This window comes from Peromyscus maniculatus, chromosome 13, assembly GCF_049852395.1.
Source record: "Peromyscus maniculatus bairdii isolate BWxNUB_F1_BW_parent chromosome 13, HU_Pman_BW_mat_3.1, whole genome shotgun sequence".
NCBI lineage: Eukaryota > Metazoa > Chordata > Mammalia > Rodentia > Cricetidae > Peromyscus > Peromyscus maniculatus.
In genome coordinates this window covers 24799798-24813146 of record NC_134864.1, presented here as the reverse complement: position 1 = coordinate 24813146, position 13349 = coordinate 24799798, and the positions used below count along the sequence as shown (strand labels likewise).

The following is a 13349-nucleotide window of genomic DNA, read 5'->3' as shown; positions in this document are numbered from 1 at the left end:
CCCTATCCCTGCATCTAATGGAAGAAAATGAGGCGCCCTGGAAGACATTCTGGTTCCATTTAAAAGACAATAATTGCAGCTCCTAGCACTTTAGGAGAACCAAACTCAGGGCATCCCACAGTGAACCCAAATACCAAGTTTGACCCTCGCAGCAAGGTCTCTGGGAAGGCAGGGAGCCCTGTCTTTCTAGGGTCAATATTCCAGCCGTATTTTTTTTCCACTCCTGTGGTTTTTACTCCCGGGCAAAGCCCACAAGCACATCGAGATGAGCAGAGGTCTTGTTTAGGGCAAGCGAGCCAATTAGGCATGCAGGCTTCTCGGGGAGGTAGCTTTCTGAAGAGTCCACATAGACATTAAGCACCTGGGAGATAATACTAGAAAAGGCATCCATTGTGCCTTTGGAAGGTCCCCGTGTCTCCGAGGCTCTGCATAGCGCAGTCGGAAGTTGTCCTGCACCCGCTGTGAAAGGACATGTGCTGAGAATGATCTCTTCCTTAGACGATGACAGGCCTCTGGACAGAGGGAGGTACCGGCACTGCTCACCCTTGCCCCCTGGTGTCACTAGGAAGATCCCAGACAAAATACCGAGCTTCCAAAACCAGGCTGAGGCTGAGCCTGTGTTGTGGGGGCCAGTGCACAGACCCGTAGACCGTTCACAGAAGAGAACTTCCAAGGAAACCACACTGTCCCCAGGAGGGGCATCAAGTGTCGTGAAGGGCTTGGGACAGTGGCTCAGGGAAGAAGTGGTTTCTAGCCTACTGAATTGAAACAGGTGTGAAATGTGGGCTCTGAATGGCACACAGGGAAGGGCCCACAAAGAGGCCTGTGGGGAAGAACACGTTTGGCATTGTGCTCCATACCTATTAGGAAAGAGCAAACAGGAGATGAGATTAGCAGGGTCAAGTTTGCTGGTTTTCATGGTGTGTGTGTGTCGAGGGGTGGCTAAGGAACAGGGAGGGGGCTGAGGGGTGTAAACCACTTGGGCTTTTTACACGTAAAGGCTGCGGCCATCAGGCATAGGTAGGTGACATTGGAGACAGGAAGCCTGTGATCTGGCAAAACCTCTGGGTGGCTCCGAAGAGCTAGGGGCTGGCAGAGAAACTCCAGAGCTTGCAGTGCTCATGAAGATGAATGTTATTCTGTCTCAACAGGAGGCCAGCAAACAGCAAAAGTTCAACCACTTTGCAAAGGGCTTTTCTGCGGGGGCAACACGGGTTTTTTTGCTCTCTTCCTCTCGTGACTATAGGGTATACACCTGTCTGCTGGAAGCTTGCTAAGTTATTCTCTTGGAGGACCTGGGATGGAATAGAGTCAGGCCACCCTCCAGCCTCTTAAGTCTAGTACGTGTGTGGCTGAGCAAAGAGGATGGTGAGTTGGAGGCCAGCTGCCATGAGACCCACCCTGTCTTGGGAAGGAAGGAATATAGGAAGGAAGGGGAAGACACCTCCCTGACTCACTAGCCGCGTGATCCGGCCACTTTCTGTGCTTCTCGGAGCCTGTCTCTGATCCGACGGCAGGGGCGAGGGTGGTAGGTCTGGTTTCATAGGATGGTGAATTTTAAATTTAATGAGATACTACACTTCAAGTACTTCAAACCATGCCTAGGAAGTAAAACTCCCTTAAAAGATGTTAAATTTTATTCTGCGTATCCTGGAGCAGCGCTGGTATTTATACCTTGCTTTTAAAAAGCTCAAATAAGCCACTGTGAGTGTTCAGAGGACCTTGACTTCTCAGCAGCTTTAGTTAACAGGAAAACATGCTGTATAGAAATTCAGATGTGAAAGGAACGTGGTGTATGTTGCCTACCCGGGTTTGAAATTATAATTTGTAATATCCCTCACCTCCTGTGAACTAGAGAACTCATCTTACACAATAGAGTCCATCCTTGAGCGTCTTTCACTTGGGTATTTTATTGTATTCCAACTTTCTTCCTGTGTCCTCATTCTATGCAAGGCTGCTGGGGTGGGGGGCGGTGAGCGGCCCTCCGCTCATTTCCTTCTCAGTGTGTGCCAACCAATGTGAAGGAAATGGAAGGTATTACTGAGCTGGTGTTGTTGAAATGTCTATACCTTACCCTTTCAAATGACAGACAGTCTCATAGGAGGACACCTGCTGAGCCCCACCTTCTGTCCCATTGTGCGAACATCTGTAAATATTCTGCCACAGGAAATCACAGTGGCTTCCACTCACCCAGAAGCCGTGTAAGCCTCATGCAGAGCCACGGGTCACACCGGCTCAGCATCTGAAAGAGAGAGCTTGCAGCACCCTCCTTTGCTTACTGTTGTGGATTCCACCTCCACAGACAAGCAATTCCCTGTGCCCTTAGAGAAATTCCCAGTGACCCTAGAGACAGGGTTCGTCTCAGCAGTAGACTCAAAGCTCAGTGGAGAGTGACTGGCAAGTAGGACTTTTCTTTGCCCACCAGGGTCAGGGACTGAGCTAAGCTGGGAAGCAAAGCTTTGGGCAGGGAAACTTGGGACCATGGTCTGCTTAGAAGCCAGGAGCAACCATTGCATATCAGTGCCCCAAGGCAGTACCTGAGGACTGAGTGATAAGCCCACTCACTGGGTTTGAAATGAGCCCCCTAAAGGAAGACCCCTTTCCAGCACTAGAAGAGGTGAAGACCATGGGACCTTGATCTTCTGTGGATGCTCATAGGAACATAAGTTGAGAAGGGAGTCAAAAATACGACTGACCACTCGTATTCCTCATGTGCACACAGCCTTACGCACACACTCACTGCTGGGTGACGGGCATTCTATAAGGAAGCACACCAAACCCAGATGTCATGTTCTCTCCAGAGGAGATTTCATTAAATAATCACAATAATCACAGGTATTAGTTGCTGCGAAGGACTAGGCAAAGAGCACTTTGAAAAGCACAACAAAGGGTCATGGTCTCAAATACGCCTGGGAAATCTCCTGCGGACATAGATAGGAAAGCTTGAAGATGCCGGAAGCCTTGACTCATCCACTGTAATTATGGTTACCAGAACTATTTCTTCGTGCGTTGGTATGTGGCACAGGCCTGTGTGCCTGATGAGGCCACCATGCTGTTTCAGGGCTTCCTTCACATTGGGAAGACTTTGCCCATGGCACATTGGGGTAGACGCGATGCAGAATTTTCCTACTGAATAAGTAACAAGCTGTTAAGTACACAATGAAAGCGAGGGGATGGGTGATTGATAGAAGCTGATGTCTCCCTGTCCCTCCTGTAGCCTGAGATTAAAATCACTGAAATCTCCAGCCTCTGCAGCAGGAGAATGGCACGAACGTGCCCAGGGAATGCCTGAGATGGCTCGCGTAGCTTCACAGGAGGCGGCATGTGTGTCCCCATCCCCAAAGGGATCAGACACAGACATGGGGCAACTGAGTCCCCTTTGGCAGGAGCATAGGGCCGTGTTCTCTGAAGAGCATGGGAGGGGATGATAGCACATGTGCCAGAGGCCAGGGGATGAGCTGGACAGATGGACAAGATGCTCCACACCATAACCATTGCTAACTGGTCCAGAGGAGTCGGGTGACTGAGTGTGGGGACCCTCGGTGTGCTGCTGTGGCTGCGTCCAGACATGCACGTAGAGATGAACGTTAACAAAGACACCCTTTTCCCCCTGTCACTTTGTTGCTTATAAAATGTTTGAATTCCAAGGGTCCTCAAAATCACCTTGAAAGGTGTTGGCATAGTCACCTAAAGAAGGCAGCGTTGAGGCTCACAGTAACCAAGTAATGTATCCCAGGTCACACACCTCAAATTCAACCACCTGCAGAGTCAATAACCTGCCAGTGCCAAGATGCTATAGTACAGGAGGATGGTGGGGTCTAAGTGTCTGAGCATTTGTGGGGTTTTCCATAGAGGATGTGCCTTCCCAAACCTTTAAACTTGTATTTCTCTCATCTCCTTGCATGTTTTTTTCTTGTCTTCGGTACACTGCCAGTTTTATAGGCTCAAGTATGCATGGGCTTGAGGCACTTGGGGTATTATTCTTTCAAGCTCTGGTGGATGGTGCCACACTTGTGCATGTACAGGAAGCACTAATTGGACTCAATGAGTTATTTTTTAAAAATAAGTGAAGAAGAAGAATAGGACATGGGGGTGGGAGGGAACCTTTGGAGGGCCAAGGAGAATTGGGCAGGGTGGATATTACTGAAGTATATTATATGCATGTTAAAAAAAATAAAGGTTTGAATTAATAGAACATTTCAATTCCAGCTTTCTGCACTGGTGATATCAGCACTGGCATTTTGTAACACATATCCCACCCCCATGGTTTTTTGGTTTGGTTTGGTTTTTGGTTTTGGGAGGTTGGTTGGTTGGTTGGTTGTTTTTCTGCCAAGCCACAGGAAAGAGTTCTGATGCTCAGATCTCAAGGGATCAGGTAACGGGGTAATGCGCCTGGCCACCTTCTGCCGGGAAGCTCCACGTTCGGCAGGAAGCAGGGCAGCTGCTTTACATCCCTGGCTCCTCTCACTTTAGAGAGTCACGTGGAAAGAGAACAGGGATTCGTTTGACTGATGGCACCGAAGAAGAGAAAATATTAGAAACAAGAAAAGGCCATCTTTCCTACAGAGGTTCATTTCACTCTCTGTGCCACTGCCCTGGGATAGCTGCCAGTTGTTAGCAGCAAGAGTAATGTTAGCCATTTTTTTAAATCCCACTCTTGAGTATTATGGAGATAAATAACTAAATGATGGAGAAATCACTTTCTTTCACGGTAGTGGTTTAAGAGGAGTAAAGAGAACTCAAAATGCAGATGATATTGGAAGACATGAATTTCCAATCATTGGCTATTGCTCTAGGTGCAGTTTTAGGAGTTCTTTTCTGCGTGGCTACTGCAGAGGGGCATCCAGCTAAAAGTGACGGAGGATCTGCGTCTGGAGATGCACAGACTCCCTTGAAGTCCCAGCAATGCTCCGATGCAACGTGATGTCTCTGTTCTGTTTCGCTGCAGGACCCATGCAGGAGACCATCTATGATTTCTGGAGGATGGTGTGGCACGAGAACACTGCCAGCATCATCATGGTGACCAACCTCGTGGAAGTGGGAAGGGTAAGCTGGCCCAACCGTGGCAAACGCCCTTTGGTTCCCTGCTGGGTTAGTGATAAAGAAACATGACCCACGCTCTTGACGTGTGACATATACTCCCAAAGAAAACTTAACTACCCAGCTTCTCCTGTTGCTTACCACAATGGCTTATACCTTTTCAGTAAGCACAGCCTGAATGGCCTTCATTTGTTGCAATAACAACAGACAGGGAATGCACTCAGGATTTAAAAGCTGTCGTTACCTGGCTATATTGAGCACACAGAAATACCTCCAAGCATTAGTGCTGGTTGTTGGGTGTTGAAACCCTATGGGTGGTACAATAGACATGACATCATTCTATAAGTCAGGGGAATTGACTCTAAAAACAGTATGCATTGCTGGGATCTGTCTGTGGACTAGAAACCCAGCATGTTTTCATGCTTCGATGTGCCTTGGTGTCCTAACCTATGAAATGGGAACCATAATCTGCCCTAAAGTTCTTGTATTCCTATCTCTAGTGACTATTATATGAGTTTTCATCTCGTTTAACCAGGAAGCTGATGAGCAGCGGTAATCTTAGCAATGGCATGTTATCAGATTATCTCCAGAGCACACGTTTTAAATGAGTAAATATATAGGGTACAACTGCTTTATAATGGGTTCAATTCCATGGTGCCGCTCAGCTCAAACGAAGAGCCCATTACTTCTTAGAGAAGCTGGTATTTATACCCAGCAAAGGCAGCCTGGTAGTTGCCCTAGAATTGAATTATTGAAACAAGAACCTTAAAGGGGAGGTGGTTCTTAAGGTTTCTACAATTAAGGCACAAACAAATATAACAATTGTCTCAGAAGAAGATCTCAGTAAATGGAATATACTGAAAATTCTCGAAAAGATGACGGACTAGATAACCTGACCTTCAACAAACATCTTGAAATTCTAGATAAATCATGCTTATTTTTAAACGTTCATATGCATCGTATGAGTATGTAAATAGACTTGCTTAAAATATGCAACTTAGCACTCAAGAAAGTCTAACTACCACAGACCTGAAGTACACTGTGGCCTGAAGATTGGGAAGGTTGGACATTGTAATATGCCATACACTAAGGACCAGAGATTGGAAAGATTGGACATTGTAATGTACCTTACACTGAGGGCTGGAGACTGGAAAGCTTGGACATTGTAATGTACCATACACTGAGGGCTGGAGACTGGAAAGATTGGACAATGAAATGTGCCCAGAAACAGGCAGGGGAGTTTTGTGTCCATCTTGGTCAGAGGTAGCCTGATTTTGAAGCCATAAAGATCAAGAGATAACATCTGGGGGCCATCAGTGTTAACATAAAATCCAAACCCATGGAGGTGGAGGGTTGGATAAAAGACAAAGTCAGGGAGGAAGTGGGAGGGAGAGAAGAGAAGGGAGCATCCGCCTTCCCTGAGAACATGACGGAGACATTGCTCCATCTTCACTTCAGATCCCGGGAAAGAACCCCTGCCAAACTCATGGGTCAAGATGAGACTGAATGTAAGGTCAAAAACAGTGTCACAGAGTCACCCCTCCATGTCGGTGGGTTCCAGGGCCATGAATTCAGTCAACAGTAGGTTCCTACCATCCACCAAAACAACAAAGAGAGCATCTGTTTTCAACATGTACAGACTTATTATCATTCCCGAAACAAAATAGTAAAACAGGTGTTGACATAGGAGGTACACTGTACTGGGAATCACAAGCCATCTAGAGATGATGTAACTCATGTATACAGGAGGATGTTGCCTAGGTTCCATGCAAATGCTATAGCAGTTTACATAAAAAGGAGTCTCCAGGAGAAGCCTAGAACCAATTCCCCATTGATATTGAGGGAGGAGTGTATAAACTCACAGGAAATAAATAAAAAGTTCCTAGATGCTCTTAATTTAAAAGAAAAATGAGACATCTAATTCAAGAAAGTGGACAGAGTAAAACCAAAGAAAATTGAGAAAAGTAGAGAAGAAATTTATTAAATCATAGTAATGAAGATTAGCAAATACAAACCTAGTTACATGAGATAGACAAACCTTTGGCAATGGATCAGAAATAAAAAAAAGAAAATAAATATCACCAATATTAGAAAGAGGATTGTATCTTTATGATAAGAGAATAAATTAATAAATTTGGTGATTTGTAGAAAAAAACATATTCTCTAAGAACAGTTCTAAAATAAAATAAAATTCTGACAAAACAAGTATTTAAAAACTGAAGCATGTCCAAAAGTCAGCCATGAAAATGTACTAGACACAAATGTGGTTTTTTTGGTACTCAATACTCAAATTTTGTATTATTTAATTTTATAAGTTATAAAATACAAATACCTTTTATATGTTTTTATTGATATATAGAATCAATAAAAAATGATTCTAAGGAAATAGAAAAGGAAAAATTGCTTTTCTGTCTTACTTTATGAGGATGGGACAACCTTGAAATCCATCCCAGACAAAGACCATAGGAGAAGAGAAGATTATAGGTGTCACAAATTGACAGGAAGAAATAAATGGGCCAATATGTCAAAACAGAAGGCCCAGATGTTGACTGCAGCCCTAAGTGGAAAGATATATAATTAGTGAGCTTTTCAATCAAGCCATCTGGGACATTTGCTTACCCATGTGGACCAAAAAAAGAAAAAAGATCTCTTCCTCATGGAATGCCCCCAAACAAGCAAAAACTAAAGACCTATGTATCACAAATAGAGCTTTAAAACTTGTAGAAAATAATATAGGAAAAAAATATTTAAGACTTTGGGTTTTTTAAAGACTGTTTTAAAGACAACAAAAGCTTGGGAAAATTGGAATTTTTGAAAATTTAAGCATGTAAAGTTTTCTGTACAGCATAAAATCTTTCAAGGCAATATTTTCTATACTGAAGGTAGAAAAGGCATTTCTTTCTTTCAATTCTGCCTCTTCCGGGAGCTGATGGGAGCGCAGGTGAGCTGGCTTGGAGCCTGGTCCAGCAGGTGCTGGTCACGTGGGCAGCTTGGAGGGGATCTCTCGGACCATGAGGAGCGGGATATAACGGTCCTGTGCTTCCAGCCAGTCAGACAGCCATAACAGATACCTTGGGCTGAGAGGCATAAACCAGAGCCATTCATTTCCTTAATGTGGCCGCTGAGTCCACATCAAGGTCAACCGATCCAGGATCTGGAGAGGGCTCCTCCTGGCTTTCACATGGTTACCTTCTCACCTGGACTTCAGGTAACATGGTGGATAGAGCCAGCTCTCTAGGTCTTTCCTTATACAGACACTAATCTTGTTGCATCAGAGTCCCACCCTTTAAACCCATGTATCCTTGCTCCTTCATTTCCAGATACAGCCGTCATGGGTCACGGGTGGTCAGGTTTCAGCATTTGAGTTTGGGGATATAAAATATTCTATCCATGACCACCTACCTACGTTGGGGAGTTCTGGTGTAGATTATGTGAGAATTTCTTCATGTCCTGGAGAGAAGTTTTTACCCATTATGAAGACTCAGTAAATATTAGGTATTAATTTCAATGTTCTATTTTCAAACCTCAGATCAGCAGTGATACATATAATGACCCTGATTTTCCTGGATATTATAGGGTTGGGGGTGGCACCAGAATTCATTCTCATTTAAGGGATGAGAGTGGGTGGCTTCCTGGACAGTGTCTAAGAGCAGTTGAGTATGCCCTTGAACTCTTCCATGGTGGAGCAGAGAATTCTCTTGGCCTTTCATTCCTCCTGAGGAACTGCACACGCATCCCAGTGTCTGGACTGACACCACAAATACTTAGAGAATGTGCACATCCCTGAGTGAGGCCTGTGGATGTAGTGATCCAGGTTCCATAGGCTTTTTCAAGAGCTGCATTGCGGCCTCAGATTGTAAGTATTGGGTTTCCTGAAGTAAATTATTTTGAAAAGTGAACAATCTGTAAAATAACAATGTCCACTAGCATTTAAGATAAAGTGTGTGTGTGTGTGTGTGTGTGTGTGTGTTTCCCCCTTGGTTGAAATTCCTAAGTGTGCTCTCTCCAGACTCAGTAGCCTTAAGAGGGGAAAGTCTTGACGCATGATAAATTCCTTCACTTTAAGGAAGGGTAGAGAAGGTGTGGTCTCTGATGTAAAGGCAGGAGAAGACTGCACTGTTCATTACTACAGTCAAGGGAGCCATAAAGGCTGGAGAGAGGCCTCTGCAGTTAGAAGCACTGACTGCTCTTGCAGGGGACCAGGGTTCAATTCCAACCACTCATGCAACAGCTCATAACCGTCTGTAACCCTAGTTCCAGAGGATCTGACAGTCTCTTCCAGAATCCTCCAGCACCAAGACATACACTCAGGCAGGACATCCGTAAACATTTTTTTAAAGAACTAATAATAATGTGCAAAAGACTGTTGGTACATTTTGCTGGTAGCCAGGTTTCATTTCAAGTGGTGTGGCTCTGCAAATATAACAACTGAAAATGTCTCATGGTGGCAGTCAGTGTTCCTTCTTCCCATCAGCCCCTTGGACCTGCCCTGTAAGGGGTAGTCACTGGTTTTTATGACAGTGGCTTTGCTTTGACAAATCAGTATGGAAACTCCAGGCAATAGGATGGAGCTGAAGGAGGGGCAAGGAGGGCATTAGGTTTCTGGTTTATTTGTGAATCTATATTCATAGGCTTACCAGAGATAAAAATGCTTGAGTTTTGTTTTCAGCAAATCCTAAACTCTCACCAGGTTGGTGGGGAAGGTGGGGGTGAGCTCAGAAGAGGCCTCTAGTCCCTTCATGGGGTTGTCTTCAATTAGTAGTGACATTAATGGCATCTGTTCTTGAATGTCTACCATGGATTTGGAAGTTTTGACAAGAGGTCGGGTCCCATCGGGGAAAGGCCCTGACCTTGTTCCGGGCTGCTTCTGTTGTTAGTGCTGCACATTTGCTTTGCAGCAGCTCCCCATTTCCCATGCATAGGAACACCACCAGCAAACCATCCAAGAAATCAAAATGACATGATTTTTAAGGGCAACCACTACCTACTTAACATGGGCACCACACGTGGGGCGTCCTTCATGAATTACCCATGAGCCGCACGGATGTGTGTTTGTTTACACAGGCTGGCTGCCTATTCATTAAGTCAGAACGGGGAGACCTGCTCCCACCCTTTCTTGCCCTCAAGCACTCAGCATTAGGAGGCTTTAATTGCCTGTGCTGGAGCCACTGGGAGGCCTTCCCTGTGGCAGCACCTGGTGTAGAAGACGGAGATGCTCCCACTCTCCTCCAGTGGGGTCCCTGGGACATCTGCCAGGACCTGTCATTATCTGAGACTTCTGTGTCACAGTTGTGCATCCCCTTTCAGCCGACGTGTCTAGGAAGGGACCCTTGTCAGTTTCCCCGGCACCTGCCAGCAGCTGCACACCTGGCAGTTAAATGGCACTGGGATGTGTTCTGATTGTCTTCCTTGTTTAATGAACCCACCTGAGGGACGGGGAGTGTCTTATCCAGTCTCCTGTTTCCCAGGCGTTCCCATTTACACTGTTTGTGTGGAGCTTCAAAAAACGCTGCCATGGTGTTGAATGAATCCATCTGCCAGAAGTCTCATAACCAAATCTGCAGGGCTCCCAAAGGAGATTTTTGCACCGGTAATTTAAGCTAATGATTTCTAAACATATTTAGTCAGTTTTATGAAGACCTCATTAGAATGTGACTGTTTATTAAAAATCCAAATGAGGTCTCACAGTCATTTAGGGAAATTATTGTTGAGTCACTCAATAGTTGTGGTAACAGATGACAAAATGTTTGAGAGCTAAGGAAAGTAGGGAAGACAGATGTTAACCTCTGTCATAACTGAGGAGGGAGGAACCCACCTACCTACGGGATGTTGTGAAGAATGTCATCTGCCCGAAGAAGCTGACCTGAAATTCCTTCCATAGTATTTCTCCCTGAAAGAATAAGGAAGTAAGGATTTTTAATATAAACACTGGGTGTCAGAATTAGCTTACTAATACACCTATAAAGAGGGTATATTAAAATTCCAAGTGCCCCTGTTATACAGGAAAAGGAACATCTGGTTTTGATCAGTAGCCTCCCAATCCAGAATCAATGGGAATCAAGAGAGAGAGAAGGTTATGCCTCCTAAAGGGCAGGCATAGCTCGCTTACTTACAAGAACAACTCTGGTAACCCTCGATAGTACAAAACGTCAAGACCCTTTTACCACAGAAACTCCTGACATGTTCAAAGACATTGATGGATCTTATCAGTAAGGGAAGAGATAAATTGTTTTTATATGCACTCCTGGCTTCCTTGGTTTAAACTCTCACAATCCCTGTTCATTGATTTCTTTTTAGTGAAGAACATTATTTTTTATTGAAAAAATCTTTTTCATATAATATATTCTGATAATGCTTCCCCCTCCTCTGACCCCTCCCAGATTCTTCCCCATCCCCACCTACTCAGTCCTCCCTCCCTCCCTCCCTCCCTCTCTCCCTCTCTCCCTCTCTCCCTCTCTCTCAAACAAACAGCCAGACAAAACACACAAACAAAATCCAAAGGAAAAAATACAAGAACACACACAAAAACAAACAAACAATAACAACACAAAATTGGGAACCAGCAAAAGACATAAGACAAAAATAAATCCAAGCCGGGCGTTGGTGGCGCACGCCTTTAATCCCAGCACTCGGGAGGCAGAGCCAGGCGGATCTCTGTGAGTTCGAGGCCAGCCTGGGCTACCAAGTGAGTTCCAGGAAAGGCGCAAAGCTACACAGAGAAACCCTGTCTCGAAAAAACCAAAAAAAAAAAAAAAAAAAAAAAAAAAAAAAAAAAAAATAAATCCAAACAAAACAACCGCGCCTGCCCGTCAGTGTGGCTAATACAGCGAGTGGGACTCCACTGGAGAAAACTCAACTTTCCTTTGCAAGTGGGTGTCAGTTGCAAACAGCTTTTTGACCAGGAGTGGGAATGTGTGTCTATTTCCCACTCTCAACACTGACCCCATCTGGCTTGAACCTGCGAAGGTCTTCCCGGAGTAGTCACAGTCTCTGTTGTGTCTGAAAGACATTGTGTTCTTGGAGTCATCCATCACCTGTGACTCTCACAATATATCCAACCCCTCTTCCTCACAGTTTCCTGAGCCCTGAGGGTACGATTTTTGATGGAGACATCCCATAGGGCTGAGTGTTCCAAGGTCTCTCACTCCCTGCACGCTGTCCAGTTGAGGTCTCTGTGTTAGTTCCCTTCTGCTGCAAGAAGCCTCTGTGATGATGGCTGAGTGAGACCTTGATCTATGAATATAGCAGGAGTCATTGTATTGCTGTGTGCCTGAACAGTAGTATTTGGTTTTCCTCTAGGCCCATGTCCTATCCAGCCTCAGGTTCTTGGCCATCCAAAGAGTGTCAGGCATGGGTTCCATCTCGTGAAGTGAGCCTTGAATCCAATCAGAGAGTGGTTGGTTACTCCCACCACACTTGATTATAGCACTTCCACAAAACCATCACCAGGAGAGGAGACACCAATGTCACTGAGCCGCTCTGTCACCAACAAGCGAGGGACATGGCCATCTCTATGAAACATACGTGCCTGGCCACACCCCTGAGCCTGGAGGTTTTCTCTACCTAAAGATCTCAGTTCCCTTATAAAAATGTGAAACTCCACAGAATGTGTCAAGAGGCTAATTTGTCTAGTTCATAAGTTAACCTAAGGCCAGGCCTACTAATCCTTCTTAGTGCAGTTAATTGGTCATGGTGACTGATCCATAGCACCAAGAAATAGAAAGATATTTATAATCCCCTCATCCTCGTGGCATATTAGATATGATATTAGAAACCCAAGTACAATAAACAATTAATTGTGACAGACTTAAGTCAGAATGTGGGAGTGCCAATGTAATAAATCCTGCCTGTGGAATCCAGGACATGGGGAAGGCAGTGAGAGGCTGAACCCCCCTCCTAGGGAAAACAATTAAAATGACAAGAAGAGAGCAGAAATCATTGTAGCAGAATGAGGAAGGAAAGCCTTAGAAAGGAGAGCCATTGACAAGGCAAGAAAGCTGGTGGCCTGGCACATCTGCGTTAGAGTGGATGTGGACTCTGATGCTGGAAGGTGGTCCAGGGCTTGTTGAAAAGGGTCTGCCATGGAGGGAGGGAAGAGCGGAAAATCAGTCTTACTGGGAGCCATTAAGGAAGTAATTCAGTTGCTCTGATTAGCGCTGTACAGTAAAGTACACCTGTTGTCCCAGATACTCAGGCAGGAGGATCCCTGACCAGAAGGATGACACAGCCAAGAAGGGGATGAGGAAGGGAAGAAGACAAGAAATCGTTCACTGTGGTAATCACTGGGGAAAGGCTAGAGAAGAGCATCG

General features: G+C 45.1%; 1 protein-coding gene across 9 annotated transcripts in view; it reads left to right on the top strand.

Moving 5' to 3' along the window:
• Ptprm (protein tyrosine phosphatase receptor type M) overlaps positions 1-13349 on the top strand; it is a 706714-nt gene that overhangs the window by 643323 nt on the left and 50042 nt on the right. For all 9 annotated transcript variants that reach the window (XM_042259959.2, XM_076549820.1, XM_076549821.1 and 6 more), the window contains one exon: positions 4949-5046. In XM_042259959.2, coding sequence (XP_042115893.1) covers positions 4949-5046 — 98 coding nt within the window. The remainder of the gene's footprint in view (positions 1-4948; positions 5047-13349) is intronic.